General features: G+C 50.3%; 1 protein-coding gene across 4 annotated transcripts in view; it reads right to left on the minus strand.

The window, feature by feature from the left end:
* The window catches only part of FHL1 (four and a half LIM domains 1), a 12,947-nt gene extending 11,202 nt beyond the window's left edge, over positions 1–1,745 (minus strand). For 2 of the 4 annotated variants that reach the window (XM_009287570.2, XM_009287568.2), the window contains exon 1: positions 1,431–1,611. In XM_009287570.2, coding sequence (XP_009285845.1) covers positions 1,431–1,452 — 22 coding nt within the window. In that variant the 5' untranslated portion in view covers positions 1,453–1,611. Of the gene's footprint in view, positions 1–1,430; positions 1,612–1,638 lie in introns of those variants that run through there. The other 2 variants (XM_009287569.2, XM_009287571.2) reach the window with 2 other exon arrangements.
* Between the last annotated feature and the right edge of the window lie 15,355 nt (positions 1,746–17,100).

A 17,100-nucleotide genomic window follows, 5' to 3' on the forward strand; every position in this document is an offset into this window, starting at 1 on the left:
TTGTAGGCCCCCTTCAGGTACTGGAAGGCAGCTATAAGGTCTCCCCGGAGCCTTCTCTTCTCCAGGCTGAACAACCCCAACTCTCTCAGCCTGTCTTCACAGGAGAGGTGCTCCAGCCCTGTGATCATCTTCGTGGCCCTCCTCCAGACTTGCTCCAACAGGTCCATGTCCTTCTTATGTTAGGGGCCCCAGAGCTGAACACAGTAGTCCAGGTGGGGGTCTTCATGAGAGTGAGTAGAGGAGGAGAATCACCTCCCTTGACCTGCTGGTCACGCTTCTATGTCTTCTTGCATTTTAATTGAATGGATTGCTCTTTTTAAATACCCTTGAGATGTTTAAAAATGATACCACAGAAGTCAGATTCTACTCAGAAAGGTACCTCGCGTAGCGTATATCTGCATCACACAAGCAAATCCTAAGTAGTTATATGCCATGCAAGAAGCCTCATGCTTGTGCCTTGTCCTGGGAGGCTGAGTGTGAAGTTGAACAGCATGCTGTGACTCTTCTCCTGTGTTGAAGAGGCTCTATGTTCCCAACAGAGTCTCACGAGCACCACTGTCCCCAGGCTCCTGGTGTGCAGCAGCTCGGTTTGATGCCCACAGGAGCTGTGCCCCAAACTTGACACCCTCTCCCCAGGCATGTCCACCCCTTGGGCTATGTCTCATCAAGAGATGCAATGGTCCTGCCACTGTACATTGTGATTTAGGGCTGTAAATACATGCTGGACACACGCAAACATGGTTAGCTTCTCAGAATCAGATAAGCTTTTAAAAATCCCGAAGAGCTTTCAATTGTCTGTAATTGGAGGGCCAGGGAAGATTAGTTATGGATGGGAAGACACAACACATCCGCATGCCATAGGGGACATGCAAAACACACTCTCAAGATTCCTGTCAGTGTTAATGGGAAGGAAAAGTTAATGTTTTCATATTACTGGCGAGGGTCAGCCCGTTTGATCTACAAGACAAACACAGAGAAGAGGGAATAACCACAAACCTCCCACCAGGGCAGAGCAAACCATCTGGATTTACACGCTGGGCTTCTGCACGCTCCCCTCTGCTATGGGTTTCCCCTGCTCACTGCAATAACTGCCATAGCAAGCTTGCTGCAAGGAGGAGCATCATCCTCCATTTTCACCTAGTCTTCCTCAAATAACAGCTGAGCCCCAGCCTTCCCCCAGCAGCAGATACAAAAGCAGTACCATCCAATGCATTTTACAAAATAGATGAGGCCGCCACCACCGCCGCGCTCCCAGCGCCAGTCCCACACACTGGTTATAAACCCATTTGCCATCATTAGTTCCAGCTGCAGATTGCTGAGGCTTAAGACTGCATTCAAAAGAGTTATTTTGCTGGAGCAGGAGCCTGTTAGCAAAAGGCACTGCACACACAGGGCTTCTCCCACAACAAACAGCAGCACGTCCACTTTACCTGTGTGCCTGTGGAAAGCCATGATTAGCAGCCCAAAGCCACCAGCAGTCCCTTAGGTAACAGAGTTCACAGTCTCTTGGCCGATTAGGAGCTGCCCCGTTTGATAACATACATTTAAACGGAGGCTATTAATACAGACGGGACTCCTACCAGATGTCCACTCCCCTCCCCAGAGATCACAACCTTAATCCCCCTTGAAAATTCTTACCATTTTAGGTGATCTGAGGGAGAAGAATAGGATCCAGAGACCTCTAGGTCTCTGTAGGCAACATGTAAATACCTGCCTGGCTACTCAGCACCCAAATTAGTCCCAAAGGCAGAGTGTGCCTCAGGAACTTGACCCCACGCTAGTACTATTTGGCCTTGGCTTTAGAGCTAGATTGTGCCTCATAACAGTCCTGAGCTAAATTACAGACCCGACGTTAATTCTGCACTGCCATTACTGAAGGGAAGAGGTGGATCACAGCCCCACATGGGCCGGAGGGGCTGTGGTCCCAGGAACCAGCAAGGGGCTGTCCCCTGGCTGTAGGGCCCAGAGAGGACATGGGTTGTACCCCTGGGGACCCCAGCTGACAGCCCACAGAAGTGCCAGAAGATACGTTCATGGAGAGGTTAGACTTGCCTTTAACATGAGGGTCATGCTTTTACTGCCAGTAAAACTATCGTACCTGGTCCTCCTCCAGCTTTTACCCTAAGGAAGCTCAAGGCAGTAACTGTTCAAAGTCAGCAAGTCCCTGAACAGCAGCACTTAGAAAGCCGGGTTTCATGATTACGGGGCTTCTCTAGCATCTAACAGTACGGCGGGGCTCATTCCCCAGCACGTGGCTTATAAAGAGCACTGGCTCTTTACTCAGGCGTCCACAAAGCTCCCTGGAAGACCCCAGCTCCGCGGCTCCAACTGACCTATTTCCACCCAAGTCACAACAGGGAGCGGAGGGAGCCCTGGTTCAGGGCTCTCTCCCAGAGGGACACGCAGGCTGCGGCAGCCCCACGGCCGCGCGCTCGCTCCGGGTTATGCAATTGGCGGCGGCGCACGCTCAGGGCTGGGGGCCAGGGATGCCCAGCTGCTAATCCTGCCTCGACACTGACTCACTGCACGGCCGTGGGAAAGTCAGTTAACCTCCCTGACAGCCACTGGGAAGAGCCAATGTTTATCATTCCTTCCACAGAGCCCATCGTGGTGGTGTCTGGCCTCTGAACAGCAATTGGCATCTTCAGCCCTACTAGCCCTGCTAGAGCCAGGAACCGGGAACATCTCCGCTTCCACTTGCAGAGGTCCTGAGCTCCTTGACCGCACACATGCAGCAGGGCACATGCAGCCTCCAGCCCCAGCCTCGGTGACTCCCTGGGCCTTCACACCCATCTTAGGGCTTCCAGGTAGCACACGTGCAAGGTCAGCATCTCACCAGCATCCTGATATCTCAAAGTTTCCAACGTGGCCTGGAAAAGGCCACACTTGACAGCATGCCATCCCAAAAGAGCACAGCATGGATCCACTTGCATAGCAGATTGAGGCTGGGAAACATGCTAAAATACTAGCACACTGAAACACTTTGGCTAGGAAAAACCTAACGTTATTCTGCCCCAGCTAATCTATAAACTCAAGTAAATTGTTTGCATAATTCAGATGGTAACAGGAACCCTAACAACTGGTATTTTCCTGTGCTAATCTTGCTGCGCGCAGTGTAATATTTACAGACATGAGTTCATTTTTGGCAGTGCACGTAGAGTTTGCACCATTAACCATTCTCATTCCTTTCTAGTTCCCTACACAAAGCGCTGGCACCCTCCCGCTTGGCAGTCATTTCCTACTTCCCCCAGAATACCCTCCTATTTCAATTAGAAAGAGTAACCTTTGCTCCCCATCCTAAAAAGCGGAATAGCATTGCTGTGCAATATCAGCAGCTGCCACGTCGCACCGCAGAGGCGGCTGCAATTCAGCAGTGGTTTGACAGCATTGCAGAGGCACGTGGAGAGTAGGGACGGACACTTGGCCATCAAAATGTTTCACACGCGCAAATGCATGTGTGTTTGCAGCATGACAACAGGCATGGGCTGGAGGAGGTGGAAGGGAGAAAGGTTGGCCAAAAAACAGGAGGAAGACCCAGCCCCACTGATGCTCACGAAGCTTCACCATGAAACTCCCTGGAGAAGCATTTCATGGCACAGCTCACTCTGCAAAGCCTCTGGTGATTCCCCAGAGCAGTCTGTAATAAAAAGGCCATTTTGTTTGAATTTGTGGTCTCCTGGGCCAGCACAGCAGGGATGGGCTGGGGAACAACCCTTGCTGAGAAGACGGGGCTGCTTCTTGGTTTCTTGGCTGGCTTTAGCCATATGACTTTGGACAATTCCCATCTTCTCCCCAAACCCCTCTTCGTCTGCACAAGCCCAGGTAATTAAACATACTGGTGGTGCAAGGTATAGCACAAGTGCCGAGGAAGGACATCGTTGCCCTGTGAAACATGGCAGGGAGCAAAAACCTCCAGGAAAGAGAAGGTGCTCCAGAATGGGGGTGTGCCAGCCCTGTCTGAGACCTTCTCTGCTGGCCAGGCACCATGCACCTGTGGGTCCCAGAGGAAAGAGTGCTACAAACATGTCGGTGAGTGCACAGCAGGGTGTGCAGGCTTGGGTTTTCATGTTTTTAACATTAAAGCTGTCCTGTAGGTTTTCAGGACTCCAGGGAGCTGGTCTGGACATGCTGATCCCACCGCACAGGTCTGACTGCAAAGCGGCATGGCTGGGGCATAGTGTCATCCACTCGGATAGACAAATGATTCACATTGTGGTTTCCAGAGTATTTTCTTGCCCTAACAATCCTGCCAGAAAAGGTCTGGGCATCTCAGCTTGCTCACACATCCTGCTGTCACTCAACAGGCAGAAAGTCCTAAATAGAGCCAGTATAACCCAGGCATTGGTGAACTATTAGTCACCATCATCAAAGAAAGAAGCAGGCAGCAGTAAGTACGAGCAGGATGGGAGCACCTGTCCACCTCTTCGGGTAACGCTGTACCTTCTGCTTCCATACACACTGCTTAGCAATGCACAGTAAAGCTGCATAGAAAAGCACACTAGCCATTCACCGGGCTCCCCATAAAACGAGCGCCCCATATTGCTCCCTACCCTCCCTGTTGTGCTGGCAGGTGCTGGACTCTCTCCACACTCTCACTCCAGCTCGAGCTGCTGCTGCGATAGCACAGGACTGGCACAGTCCCATCGGCCAGGGCTGCGCCAGGCAGCATGGGGGTTTGCACTCCTCATCCAGGTTTGCTCCCACCCGCCATTTGCACAAACATTTCCTTCTTTTTAAGTAACAGCACAGCAGATTTAGGTTTTTTTTTATTTTAAATCTGTCTTAGGTTGCATGCAATGTGTGTTCTCCCACAGCAGAGAGCACTCCTTCTGCCCAACCTATTGCAGACCCCAGTTAAACATCCGTTGACTCTTCTGAGGCAGAAACAAAACAAAATATTTTAAAAAATATATATATATAAAGACAGAGTTTGCAAGAAGCCAACCAATAAAGGAGTTGGGCTTAAGAGGAGAGAGGACACAAGAAAGAGCCCGCCTTTGCACTTGCGGCTCGTCCGTCAGTGGGACGGAGGAGGCAGCAGCCCCACTGCCACAGGAACACCGGGCAGGTTCGGGATCCGGGAGTGCCACCTGGGGCTGATCCAGCTCTCCAAGCACTCAGCATCCCGCGTGCTTCCTGCTCCCAGCACTGGCCCTGCGCTGGTGAAAGGCACTGCAGAGCAGTGTTTGCAGACCGTCTGGAGAGGGCTGCCAGGGGATGGCCCCTGCTCCACCCCCAGCCAGGGACCCTGCATGCGACCCATGAACCAAAATAGGGAGTTTCCACCTAGTCTTTTCAAAGAGCGGGAAAAAAGCCAGTTCAGTTCAAAAGCTAACAGTTTCTCTTCAAAGTATCACAAAAACACTTCAGAAGATGCAAACCCTGGTTCATTTGCCCCATTCGGCACACAAGGATGCACCTCCGCACCCCTGAAGCATCCTGCAGGCACTCACGTGAACACGAGACAGAGACACCCTGGTTCAAAGGGATGCACCCGCATCCAGAGCAAAGCCAGCAAGGCCATCACTGCAGTGGTGATGAACATACCAGCCATAAGGCAAGCCCCTTAGGTTGCCTCAGGCAACCGGCTCAGAGGGGATGGCGGAGAAGGAAATGGGCAGCACATGGTGAAGGCGCACAGGGTGTTTTCCTTTCTTCCTGAACTCCAGCCCACAGCTGGGTCAGATCTGTGTGCTGAGCCTTTCAGTGCCAAGGGAAGCTTTTAGGATCAGCTGTGGAGGTAGGGATAGAAGACCGGGGAATAGATTTATAAGGAGGCTGGACACAAGCTGGGTAACCCTTCATGAACTCAGATATAGTGCGAGTAGGAACAAAAGGGGGGAAAGAAGGAAGGATAAGAAGAGAGAAAAAAAATAAGGATGAGCATGTAGTAACAGACAGGAAAGAATGGTCAAGAGATAACGGAGCTGGAAACAAAGGCATCTGAAAAATAGCAAAACTGGGAAGAGATATAAACCAGGTTTTTCCCATCTGCCTCCATCCACAGGCTGGACTGTTTCCAGGACTATTCCCATGGCAGCTCCAAATTTATTTCCCTGCTGCCATCTGCTCTGCGGCTCCCCTCCACACACGCTCCCGACTGGCACTTCTTCCCGTCACCTGTTGCTGACATGGCAGACCTTTGGCTGCTGCTGAAAGCCAAGTGACACCGAAGCTTTGGGGGGAGCATCTGTGCATAAATTAAGAGCTGCTTTGTAGACCCAAAGCTTTGTTCAGCTCCTGTCCCCCCTCCTGGCTATGTCAGGGTTGGAGGACAGAAGCCACAGCATGGTGGGCACAGGCACCATGCAGACCCATGGCAGCAGCCCCAGGACATACAGGCTCCAGAGAGGACTGAGGTGAGAAGAGGCTGCAGCAATATTAGGTGCTGCACAGGGCTGGCTTTGAATCAACTGCACAAGAAAGTCCATTTCCTCCTATCCCTGCTCCCTCCTCCCTGTGGCTCTTTGCTGTACTACAGATAAGATGCCAAGACTATATCTTCCAGCAGCAAGGATGCCGAGTGCCCGCTGTGGTCCCTACAGTTAGATTTAGACCTTCAGTACAAGATCAAGAAGGGACAGTCCCAAAAGGCTGAAGATTTTTTTTTTAACTCTCTTAGAAAGACAAAGGTATTAGTCTTAAATGCACTAGGTTAAACCTGGGCTGTGTTTCTCTGTCCAGCTCTGTCTCCCACGTCCTTCTGCCTCGACTCAGCCTGCAGAAGGGAGCTGTGAGTGTGCAGGCAGCAGATTGGGAGGCTCGTCAGGCTGCCTGCAACCCCCTTGCATGAACTGCAAGGTGAAAACAACAGGTCTGAATGTGCCTGGACATCAGCCAACCCTAAGGGGACACAAAGACTTCCTTTGCTCCTCTTGGGAGAAAGATCCACATGTGCTGCCAAGACTGGTCTGATTCAGATGCCTTGTAAGAGCATGAAGCCCATAACTGGGCTAAAAAGCCTCAAACACAGCATTCACCTCTTCCTTTCCAGCAGCCTTATGGTTGCGTCGTGCACAGATCCACCCAGCAGTGCCAGTTTGAGCAAAGCAGCCTCAATGCACTGCAGCCAAATGTGACGTCCTCTGCCCCGAGAGGAGCAGAAATCAGCTGGTTCCTGCAAGTTCGTTTACCACAAAAGCAGCGAAGGGTGCAGGAATAAGGCATTGCAGCAATAAGGCATTGCAGCATTTACCAGGGGAGATGGGCCAGCAGGCACGGGGGAAGCAGCCTGCGTGTCCAGTCACAGGGGAGCAGTGGGCAAGGTCTCCAGGTGAGCATCTGGGGGCCCCAGCAGTGCCACGGTCTCATCCACACTGGCCAGACCCCTGGCATTCAAAGTTCCCATGAGGAGCTCTGGGGTTTCTGCTCACCGCAGCACCGAGAGCTTCGGCTGCAGCACTGCAGCTCCGCAGCGCTGTGCCCTCAGCAGTGGCAGGATGCCTCTCAGTTACCAACAGCACTTCCACCAAGGGCTGATGTGGTCCTTGGAGGAGCCCTCCCTGGGGCCAAACAAGCTGCACCGCAACTCAGTTACTCCCCATGTTATTACCCCAAAGCTTCATGCTTAGGACAGCAGAGCTCCTTAGGGCGATCTTGGCTGACTGCAGGGGTCTGTCTTTGTTCAAGTTTAGATGCAGTCACGTGGAGAAGGAATGACTGTTGGAGTCAAACGTGAGGCAAAGGTTTGCCAGCTATGGCTTTCCCCCCACAGCTTAGCCCTGGCTTCAGAGCTGAGAAAAGTAACGTAAGTCCCTGCCAAATAAATACCGCACTGATCCCAGCATGGCAGGAAAGACAAGGTCTGACGAGCAACTCACAGCAATATAATCTTACCATACCCATACAATAAGTGCTTATGTTGCAGCTTCACCAAGCTGTTAGTGAGCCATCACTGAAATAATATTTCACAACCTCCATTATGCTCTCTGCACTCCTAATTGCTTTCAATTACTTCTCATAGGCACAGCAGCTGGCTGAGCGATGCTCTCCCTCAGTGAAGTTAAACAGCTCACTGGGGAGAGCACGGAAGGAAGTTCAACTATTAGTTTGCATCACTGGTTGAAAGCTGGGTCATTCACCTTCCCTGGAAATCTACCCACTACAAGTCAGAAACTAGCAGCTACCCAGACATCAGCTACAACACACATGCTCTCCAGCATCCCCCACACGGGTTTCCAGTAGCCCTACCATCCTCCCGCGTTCATTCAACAGGACCTGGCAGCAAGAAGGACTTTCAAGGTGGGCGCTGCAGGCTACGCCCGAGCTCTTCCCCCAAAGGCTGGGAACATTTTCAGTGTGATGTTTTCTAGCAAAACGTCATGTTCCCAGGAAGCTGCTGGGCAGACAGTTCTGCAGACCTCCTTCCTCTGCCCCCACAGCACAGTGGGCCAAGCCAAAACCCCACACAAGCGGTGCTCTGCAAGATCAAGGAGCCTTGGCGTTTCCCCTTGAAGAGCTTTATTTTCAGGGGAGGAGAGGAAAGGGCTGTTTGTGGATGGACTGAGATTCTGGCAAAACACCCTCCAGAAATTCAGCACATGGGAGACGCTGAGGATAGAAAACTTCAGCTCAGGTGGTCAGAGATGGGTAAAGCAAAGGCTTCTCAGTAAAGGGCTGGGCAGAAGCACGCTGCCTGGCTAAGGGCGAAGACAGGCGACCGCTTCAATGAGAAGGACATGCCCTCCCGAGCATTGGCATGCCAGTTGGGAAGACTCCCTGGCATCCAGCACACCATCAAAGCAGTGCCTGAACTTGGCACAGGCCCCGGGGCCGTGCCCTGAGCGCTGATACAGATTTGACAGAAGCCAGCCCTGGCATATGGGTTTAGCAGGACAACCAGCCCATTACCCTGGGCTCAGGACAGTTGCCTCGAGCAAGATTAGCATTTGGCTATCTACACCTTCAGTTGTTAGCACTGGTGGCTGAAAGGACCAAATCACCCTTGTTACGTGGCCATTTTAAAAATAACCTTTCCCAAAGCCCCACAGTGCATAACCCCGTGTCTGTCTCGGCTCCAAGAGCCGAAGGAGATCAGCTTGCAGGGCTGATGGGTATTTTTGGGCACTCTGACTAATTGTCAGGACATATGCTGGGCATTCTTTACAAGGAAAAACAAAGCTGCAAAGTCCCCTCCAGTGAGGCCTATGGGGTTGGATTAGTCACAAAAGTTATTCTCAGAAATCTCTGCTTTGGGAGGGTTTGATTTCATTTCCAACTTCAGATAAGCGTGTTTTAAAATGGAGGAAGGGGTCAACTTCCTCATACCCTGATACTTACAACGAAGGCTCAGCCAGGCTGGGCCACATTGCACCAACTGCAGCAAGGGCAGAAGCGCTGAAAACCCCTCACCTTGGAGTGGCTTCAAATTCACAACTGTTTTTTTTGGCACCGCATCACACGGGCACTCGCTGTCCATGCCAGGGGATGTGCTCCAGGACAAGCCAGGGAGAAGACACCCACCGGAGGGGGGTGAGCAGGCCCACAAGCACCCGCTCACTTGTAAGATGGAGCCGTGGTGCAGCCTTCTAAGACACCTTGCTCCGGTCCTGCGTTATCACACATTTCCTCTGCTGAAACAGATGCCATTTAACTTTCCCCTTTGCCCAGGCTTAGTTTGTGGCCAGAGTTGACTTCAGCCACCATTCACGTTGATATTTTGCAAATTAGCCCAAGTCTCTCGTTAAAGCCCTGTTCATTTAACGGCCACACATCACCCTGCTCAGCCAGGCTCTTTGCCCCTCTGCTTTTGCAGGGAAGTCTAGGAAAGACTAGGAAACCATTCGCACTGATCCTACCGAACTTGCTTTGGCTTCTCTTTCCCAAACTGACCTCCAAGAGACTAAGGACTCAGGCAAAACCAGAGAAGTCAGCCAGACTTCCAGAAGAGCCTGGAGCCCTGATAAAGGAGTATTTTTCCAGCTGTGTCCCTCTTGCTCCCTCCACACTCAGGAGCGAGGGACTCCCAGCTCAGCAACTCCAGAGCCTCGATGCACTGCAGCCAAATGTGAAGTCCTCCTCAGAGGCAATGTGCCCTGAGAGGAGCAGAGATCAGCTGGTTCTTGCAAGTTCATTTACCACAAAAAAAGAATTTATTTTAAACGCAACCTGATTTGGGGTTTTTTTGTTGCAGTTCCTTGCTGCTTCTCCTCCCAAGGGCATCTTTCACCAATCTGAGCACCTCAATAGCACTTCATTCATATACCAGTTTAAGCCAGCACTCATCCAGCTAGTTTCTCTACACTTATTAAGACAGCAGATAAAGCACCTGTGTGCAACATCTCCACAACACCCTGGGACACACAAGCCCAGAGCAGCCCACATTTCCCCACCACTGTGCAAGGCCTGGGTGCACTCTGCCTTTCAGTCCAGAAGCTGTTTTGATGCTTTGAGCTCCACTGCTGTCTCACCCCATGCTGCTGGCCCACGCACTTGTGCTTTCCCCTTTCTCTGGCATATATCAAACCTCGCTCTTCTCGTTCAGCAGAAACACTGCACCAAAAGCACACACGTCTCAGGGTGACGAGAGCTCTCTGAAGTCTCCGCCAGTGCTTTCTGCACATTTTTCCCCCCGAGCTGCACAGCAATTTCCACTGAGGATAAGTGTTGTCAATTCAGTTTCTAATAACGGCGTTAAAATGTATGAGCCATTTCTCTGGAGTCAGGGATAATATTTTCAAAGTGCCTGTGTGATACAGGAATGTAAATCTCATTTTTCATAAAGTGATAAGGATCCCAGATCTCCCTGGAAATCATGTCAGATCAGAGCTGGACAAGGTCTACACTAAAAAGCATTCTCCACGGGGTTGGTTAGAAAACATTGATTCTCATTTTATTAAAAAAAAAAGAAAGGCAACAAATATCTTTAAATCTTTCACCAGAGTAAAGATTCAATTTCAGCCAAAATCAGAGAGACCCAGCCCAGGACGACTCTCAGCCCTGGTTTGCGGCATCCCAGCCGAGTGTCCTCATCTGCAGGATGGAGGCTGTTTCGGAGGTGGGGGGCAGGGGAATTCTCCTCCCCACAACACCCTCCCACTCTAGTTTTTGGGTAACCGAGCAAAATTTCAGTTGCTTTTGAGTCTTTGGAAATACTAAGATCAGTAGACTAATACTTGGCAAGAGACAGTTCAGCCCAAAGCAGGATAGAGAGGCAAGGTTATTTAAGCTACTAAATTTAATTTGCCTCCCATTTGCTGAAACAGCAAATACCTTCATCCCCCACCTCCACAGGTTCGGGACGGGGTGCTCGGAGGCAAGAGAAGGTCCCCTCTCCTCTCCCATGCTCCCACTGAGGGTCTCATAGCAGCACTGCACGTTGCAGCATTTCTATCGGTGTTCGCTCCTGGAGCAATGGGCAAAGTCTATGGGCTGTTACATTTATTAAACACAAACCTTGGAATAAGAAAAATAAGATACTTAGTAACTGAGTGCTTGATTTTAAACATAGAAATGAACCAATTGGAGTTGGTACAACCACTTATGTGTTTCATTAAGCCATCCTCTGCTCTGCCGCTGGATCCAGGCCCAAAAAATGATTTTGTTTTCTTTTTCAAGTAGCAGTGAGACAATAAATTCAGGGACAACGAGTAACACAGTCTGCAAAGAGAAATAGCCCTTCTCAATACAATTGCTGCTAGCTGTCAAACTACTGTCCAAATCAAACTATTAGAGGATCGGCTCCAAGTGACAAAAAAGCAGCGCTAATTGCACACAAGTGCCAGAGAAAACTGTCAAAAAGCTAAAGCAGATGTGCAACAGTGGCTTGCTTGCTTTTAAAACCAGCTTGTGCAGCTACATTGCATGAGAGCCCACAAGTACCCATGTCCCGCTGGGAATGATGCAGGACAATGGGGAAAGGGTGAGGCTTCCAAATCATCGAGGACTTTTCCTGCAATAGCAAGGACTCTACCATCCCTTTGATAAAGTTACACCTCTTGAGCCAAATTGTCTTCTCAGCTGTGCTAGAGCAAGCCCAGTAGCAAGCTTTGCCTGCTTTATGCCAGTGTTGAGCAAGGTTAGACTTGGTCCTGGCCAAGTCCAGAATCTGCAAAGTACAGCAGTGTTTTTAGTTGCCCAGAGACAGCCAAAAAGCAAACACTCCTCGATACCAAGTAGGTGAAACACTGGGGTGGGGACACACTGCTGGGGGAGGACATGGGGAAGAGAGACATTGCAGGCCTGCAGGGATGCCTAATCCCACTCCCAAACACTAACGCCCCATATTAAAGAGGTGACATAAAGGAACATCAAACACCACATGCAAACAGTTCACGCACACGTTAGACATGCTGTGCCTCATCTCCAAAGAGCTGCTGAAAGCAAAAGATGAAATGCCATGGAGCAGTTCGTTAGCTGCCCGCCAGCTCAGTTATGGGCAATACGGGGGACACGGTGGAAGGAGCGGCACTACACAGCAGAGTCACGCGGACTCAAAACCAGCCGTGGGGATAGCCCAGGCACACCGCTGACAGCACTACCAGCTCTCTGCCAGCTATAAAAGGCAGATGCGTGCAGGTGAACTAATGCCTCTTTCACCCAAATCTCACTTAGTTATAACTCCTTACGTTAAAACAGCCTTCTTTCAAATGCTGACCTACTCCATGTATTAGGGTTTCATGAAGCCTTTCTCTGGGGTGATGGCTGAATGCAGTGGTGGCCGCGACAGAGCTGCCTGTGATGCTGAGGGACTTGGCCATGTCACCAAAGCATTTCCCACATGGCTCCAGAAAGGAGCTGGAAGAAATCCACCCACAGGCCTGGAAAGGACTTGCAAGAACACAGAGACAGCTGATTCCATGCTTGTAAAATTATAATAAAAGACTTCCAAAATACAAAAATACCCGCAATGAAACCAACGCCCTTTTTATAGATGCAACCTTCATCCCTTGCTCCAGAAAGCCATGAGGTTAATCCAAAAAAAGATTGTGTTTTTGCATCATGTGAGTGGGTTCATGGATTACATTTCAGGGGCTCAGCTTTTGTCTGCATTGTGCTGTTGATAATTGTTATCTGTTTTCAGTCACTGGTAACTATGTCTTAAAAGATTCGGTGAAATCCATCAGTAGGCCTCTGGCAAGTGCCTTATGCATTGCTTCATCAAGACAGCTGCCAGGTCATATGCTGATGTATTTCTACATCATTTCATGTATTTGACAACTCAGCAATGGGGAGCAAAAACCAAGAAAAGGGAGCAGCAGAGACCACTGCCACACCTTTGTCAGCGTCCCCCCTGCAGCACCCTAGTGCAGAGGGACAGGCAGTACTTCCTCCTACAGACAGACTTTTTTTTATTTAAAAATTGTATTTCTTCAGAAAATGTAAATTCATTGAATGCAAATACATCTGGAAACATCTCCACCTTAGCAGAGAAAGGTGCAGGATGCTATCGGAGCCCTGTCTGGACCCCTTCTGGCCGGGCTGCCAAAGAGACCAAGTGCAGCACAGCCTCCTTGTCCTGCCTTTCCGATGGCACAGCCAGCAGCCCTGCGAGAGCCCCCTCCAACCCCAACCTCCGTCACCCAGGTCTCGGCTCTGCAGCACAGAGCAAGAAAGCCATCTCTCTGCTTGCAGTGGCTGCTCCCACACTGCCCGCTGTGCCCTGGCAGGAGGTGACCCCAATGGCTGTCCAAGCGCAGGTCCTCCTGACACCTAGTGTCTCCTGTGGGCTTATTCCTGGAAGCAACTGCAGGGATGGACAGACACAGAAAGCTGCCAAACCCTGCCACTAGCACCAGTCATTCAAAAGTCAAGTCCTGATCTACTTAAACTGGGGACGCTTCAGGGTGAAATAATGGCAGAGCCCAAATTTTCAAGCTCCTGCCCCAGGTATGTTGCAGAAGAGGGTGAGGTTTTTCCCTAGTCCTTGTTCCAGCCCCTGGAGCAGCAGCAGGGGAGAGGCTCTGCCTGTCAGATACACCTATCTAACTAGCTGTTTAAAACTAGCCCTTATCTACAAGTCAAGCATCTCCGTTTTCCCCACAATCCTTGCACAGGGAGAGGTTTCCAAGATAGGGGAGATGGTGGAGGAGGCCACCTCTGAAGCACCTTAACCCACCCCCAGGGCTCTCCAGCCCACGGTCCCACCAGGAATGTCATTGTCACACTTCCAGGAATTGTAAGAGCCCAGGCTCAGCAGCCAGCCTCACGCACCATCCCCTGCACAATCTCGTTTACAAGGCAAAAGCTCTCTGGCGAAACAGCTTGCACAGCATCCAAATGTCAGTGGAGCAGACAGCATTACTGGCGCTGGCTCCCTTTCCATCCGGCTGCTTCAGCTCAGGCACCGACATTGCTCAGAGGATGAGCTCATCGCTATTTCAGGTTGAATTTGCACTTGGCAATCTCCCTGGTAACCAAAACAAATTACTTGTTGGTTTGTAACAGATTTATTGGTTGTTTGTTTCAGTGTCTAGTGAAGTACACAGAGAGCTTCACCACCTTACAGCACCGACACAGCCTGGGGTATAAGAGCGCGGAGGACGGTATTTACAGCCATCGCTATGGAGATGGGCTGTGTTAGCACTGGAGGTCAGAGGGAAAGCTGACTTCGGGCCTGACCCCAGCAACGTGAAACTAAGAAAAGGAGGTGTGAGGCATGGCCTTCGCTCACACGGACCGCAGGTGACCCTGCGTGGTAGCCCCCTGCCATCCCAGCCACCAGACAGGTGTTAGAGCCTCCTCCAGCACAGAGTAACCAGGGAGATGCTGTTTGCAATCCTCTCCGGCCTGGTATCAAAAAAATCTTTCGCTGAAACAGGTAGGGGTCTGACACTAGCTTATCCACTAACACCAGCCATCATCAGCTTCATTTCACGTGTCAGGACTATGAGGACACAGGACAGTTATAGGACTTGCTGCCTGTTTATGCTCTTGGGCAGGAATTTCCTCCCATTCATCATCACAAAGGGCACTGAGAAGCCAGGGAAGCAGGACTAACCTCAGGGTATTTGCCTGCTCTGATCTGCAACAGGTAGAGTGCTTGAAAGAGATCAGCTGTATCCATTTTTCTGTCACACCTAGACCTGAGCCAAGATACAGCTCAGAAGTTGCCCAGATCACCTCTTACATTTAAGAGAGGTTGGGTTTTTTTTTTACTGAATGTGTTTTTGCAAGAAAGAAAAACTCTACCCTGACCAGCTCAATCCAGCAAGCTGAAATGTTGGTCAAGTTATGTAATTCATGGCTAAGCCCCCAGTCCAGCCTTCTGAAATGAAAGCAGGCAGGTTGTGTCCCCTACCCACTGCAAGAAACCCGTCCCACCACAGAGGCGGATCCAGAGTCAAAGTTTCCACCTTCAGCTAAAAATCCTTATGGAGATAAGGGTATAAGGAGAGAAGGGAAGATTATGGCAGAGGTGGATGACATGCTCATGCATCCAACAAAGCAAACCCGGACAGAACTAAACAGATTTGCATCCCCACTGAGTGCCTTTGTGATGCTGCGGGGTGAACGTGGGCTGCTCTCCCGTCCTGCTCCAATGCCGTCACCCGGGCCACTTCCAGAGGCAGCGCTGGAATATGTTATACATCAAATGGCATTTACCTGGCAGGCTGTCCCAGAGGGGAAGCGTGACTGGCTTTCAGTCGGCAGAGCAAGGGTAGATAGGAAACAGTATTTGCATGTGTTGAGTGAAATATATAGCTCTGTGTATTTTTAAAGTTAGATGAGGAGGGAGAGAGAGAGAGAGATTCTTGCACCCTGGACTGCTCATTACTGCCTCTCTTATGGTGCTGTCAGAAGCAAGACCACATCAAGACAACACTTAGAGATCACCAGGGAATTTTTAAGTGGAAGCAAATCAGTAGGAATTACTCAGATTTCTGAACAAGGACCACACAACCCTGTGCTTCTGGAGGTGCTGTCTGTGTTTGCATTCCCTCGAACCACCGACTGCCCTGCAGTTAATTCTGTACTAAAGAGCAGGACACGGTGCCAGGCCCCCAGGATGCTTTCAGGATCCTAACGCTGCCTCCACGGGCTGTTCATCTGAACAGACATCAGCCAGAACAACTCATCCAGCCCATCCACTGGATTAGGTAAGTCATGCTAGAAAAATCTCTGTAGTACCCAGCAGCAGCGTGAGTGCACATAGCTGTCCCAGGGCAGCATGTCTTCTGGGATGGAGGCAGTCCTGGGGATGACACACCTACAGGGTATTTTAAAGAGCTCTTTGCTATGTCAGTTCAATGAGAAGAGGGGCAAACCAAGAGGCACAGAACAAAGTGGAAAAGGCTTGAGAATCCAAAAATGAGATGGTAAGAGAGAAGCTGGAAGGGCAGGCAGGCAGTGCCTCAGAAGTGACTAATTCCAAACCTTTGCTCCAATGTTTATTATAGAAAAGAGCAGATAAGAAAGGCGGCTGATGGTAACAACTGACGGGGCAGCCAATCCCAAGTTAAACAAATAGCAAATGCCTTGCAAGTAGCCTGCCAAGTCAGAATGGTTCCCACAACTTGGGGCATTTCTTTAAAAGAAAGTACATTATTTTCTCCCACCCCAGCATCCTATCAGCAGTGGGGGAGCTATATTTAGGGTGGTTTCATAGTTGCTCTTAAGGGGATCTTTGGTCAGAGACCACTGGAAGCACATGAAAACTGAATATTCCCAAATGAAGGCATTGGGGAAGAGCTGGGAGCCGATTCCCTGCAGGAAAGCCAACTAACAACCACTGTGGGCTGGACCAGCCATGGGTTTAATGTGATGAACCACTTCTAATTTTCTTAGCGAAGGAAGAAAGGCACGTCCAGCACACTGGTTCATAAGACAGAGTTTTGGAGGACTGAGTGGATCTTTCGCTGTCTCTGGCCAAGCACAACAGTGGAGAGCAATTCTTGCTCTGCCAGAATCTCCAAGTCCTCTGCTGCTTAGACATTGGTGTAACACAAGAACCCTCACATACTGGGGCAGCTGCTTCAGCATTAAAGCTAGCTTGAAGCAAAATAGGTGGATTATGGATCTCTCTACCAACCGTGCCTCCCAACAGGAGTCCCTCGGCATATCTAGCACAGCCAATTCCTTGTTAACAGCAGTCTCTTAAACCCGTCATTTCAGTAGATAGACACCACCACCAGAACCCACCGTCATTTGATTTGAAACTCC

This window comes from Aptenodytes forsteri, unplaced genomic scaffold (assembly GCF_000699145.1).
Source record: "Aptenodytes forsteri isolate BGI_AS27 unplaced genomic scaffold, ASM69914v1 Scaffold265, whole genome shotgun sequence".
NCBI lineage: Eukaryota > Metazoa > Chordata > Aves > Sphenisciformes > Spheniscidae > Aptenodytes > Aptenodytes forsteri.